At 44.3% G+C, this 1,834-nt stretch overlaps 1 protein-coding gene across 1 annotated transcript; it reads left to right on the top strand.

Moving 5' to 3' along the window:
- Positions 1-7: 7 nt before the first annotated feature.
- Positions 8-1,295, top strand: LOC112123302 (ATP synthase subunit d, mitochondrial-like). Its single transcript, XM_024221946.2, has 4 exons — positions 8-40; positions 528-599; positions 874-936; positions 1,088-1,295. Exons 1-4 carry the CDS (start codon positions 17-19, stop codon positions 1,214-1,216), a joined length of 288 nt encoding a protein of 95 aa, XP_024077714.1. The 5' UTR covers positions 8-16; the 3' UTR covers positions 1,217-1,295.
- The last annotated feature ends 539 nt before the right edge of the window (positions 1,296-1,834 follow it).

Below are 1,834 nucleotides of genomic sequence, written 5' to 3'. Positions count from 1 at the left end.
AGTTGCTAAGGCTGGCATGGTGGATGAGTTTGAAAAGAAGGTGAGATTCTCGTCCTCAATTAGATGTTGCTGCTGTTTTGAAATCCAAGTGGAGGCTGCTCATATCTGATGTACCAGACACAGAACTGTGAACTTTTTCTCTAGCAGACTGCTAGGAGAGATTATTAGGAGGTATTGGCTCAGGTCCTGTGCTGTGGTGTGCAGCTGCTTTATATCACATTGCTAGCACAAAACAGCCCCAAAGCTGGCGTAGCTAACCATAGGAAGGGTTATTTTAGTGGAGGGGGATCCTCCAGTGGCATAAAGCTAATGCTTTTTCTCTTACAGCCTGTATAGGTTTTCCCAGCTGTAGGTGTAGAAGTGGCCCGAGGAAAGAGTATATGGTCAGGGCTTTCCTATTCTCTGCTGATTCCCAACTGCCAAAGTGCACTAGTCTGGCTACTGGGGAAATATTAGCTCTGGGAGCATGCAGGGCTTCAACAGAATTGAGAGGCAACATGTTTAGAATTTATTTTTTGAATTTACAGTACAATGCACTAAAGGTTCCTGAGCCTGTGGACACACAAACAGACAAGATAAATGCCCAGGAGCAGGAAGCTGTAAGTATTTAAAAACTCTTCCCTGCCACACGGTTTCTCTTTGATCTTTGTGGAGGTATAGAATAATTCTGACTTGGAGTCTGGCTAAAGACATCAAGAGCTTGTACCTGTTTTATTTAAAGCAGATGCTGTTTAAAGGTAAGTGTCTCTTTAAGGAAGATGAGAATGGTGACTCCCTTTCCATGGCTAAAGTGAAATAGGAGGAGAGTCACAGCTTCACTTCAGGAAACAATCTAGGATTAATGTGCTCACCAAATCCTTTGATCTCTTGCAGGCTAAGAGTGCTGCTGAATATGTGCAGGCCTCTAAATCCCCAATTGTCCAGTATGAGAAACAGGTAGGTTTGATGGGTTCTACCCTGTGAATTTCAGGCTTTAAGGCAGCTTGGCATGCAGCCTTGTTTTAATTTCGAATTGTACATCTAGTTTATGTTGAATTCTTGCTTACAACTGACTTTAACATTTTCTTGTCTCTCCTCCCACTTCAAGCTTGAGAAGTTCAGAACCATGATTCCATTTGATCAGATGATGTGGGAGGACTTGAATGAGGTCTTCCCTGAAACGAAACTGGACAAGAAGTATCCATACTGGCCGCACAAACCTATTGAAAACCTGTAAATCTGTCTGAAAGCAGTTTCTGGTGACTGTCAAATTCTCTAGAATCTTTTAAATAAAGTAATTGTAATTTAGGGCTTCAGCAATGTGTCTGGTCTTGATCTCAAAACTAAAAGATTAAATCCACTAGGAGTTTTTGGGTGTTTTAAGTGGGTGATGAATGCTGTGAAATAAGCAGGCAATTGGTTTTGGAGGCTCTGCACTCTTTACAGGGTGGGGATAGTTCCTGAAGGAGGACAGGATTGAGTCTTCCAAGCAGGATGCCAAGGTTTAGTGTTTGTAGAATACTCTCCCTGTTCTTGCCGTTCAGGTTAAACCCAAGGTGATTCGGGTGACTGAGATAACAGTTCAGCCACACAAATGACCAACCTGGCAAAACCTTACAAACCTACAGCAGCTTCCCCCCCCCCACCCCCGCCACAGCCTCAATGTGTCAGCTGGGCTTGTATCTCGGCACCTATTATGTAGCTGTGCAATTAACCCATGCTGCCTCAGCAGGGGGTAGGAGAGGGCCATCCTGGCTGTAGAGGCAGGGATGTGGGAGGGCTTTTCCATCACATGCCCAGATGAATGTTACGGACTGGTTACATGAACCCATCAAAGAACAGGCAGACATGCTGC

This window comes from Terrapene carolina, unplaced genomic scaffold (genome assembly GCF_002925995.2).
Source record: "Terrapene carolina triunguis isolate 2854851 unplaced genomic scaffold, T_m_triunguis-2.0 Scaffold17490, whole genome shotgun sequence".
NCBI lineage: Eukaryota > Metazoa > Chordata > Testudines > Emydidae > Terrapene > Terrapene triunguis.
The sequence above is the reverse complement of the archived record's forward strand: the minus strand, read 5'-3'. Positions and strand labels throughout refer to the sequence as shown.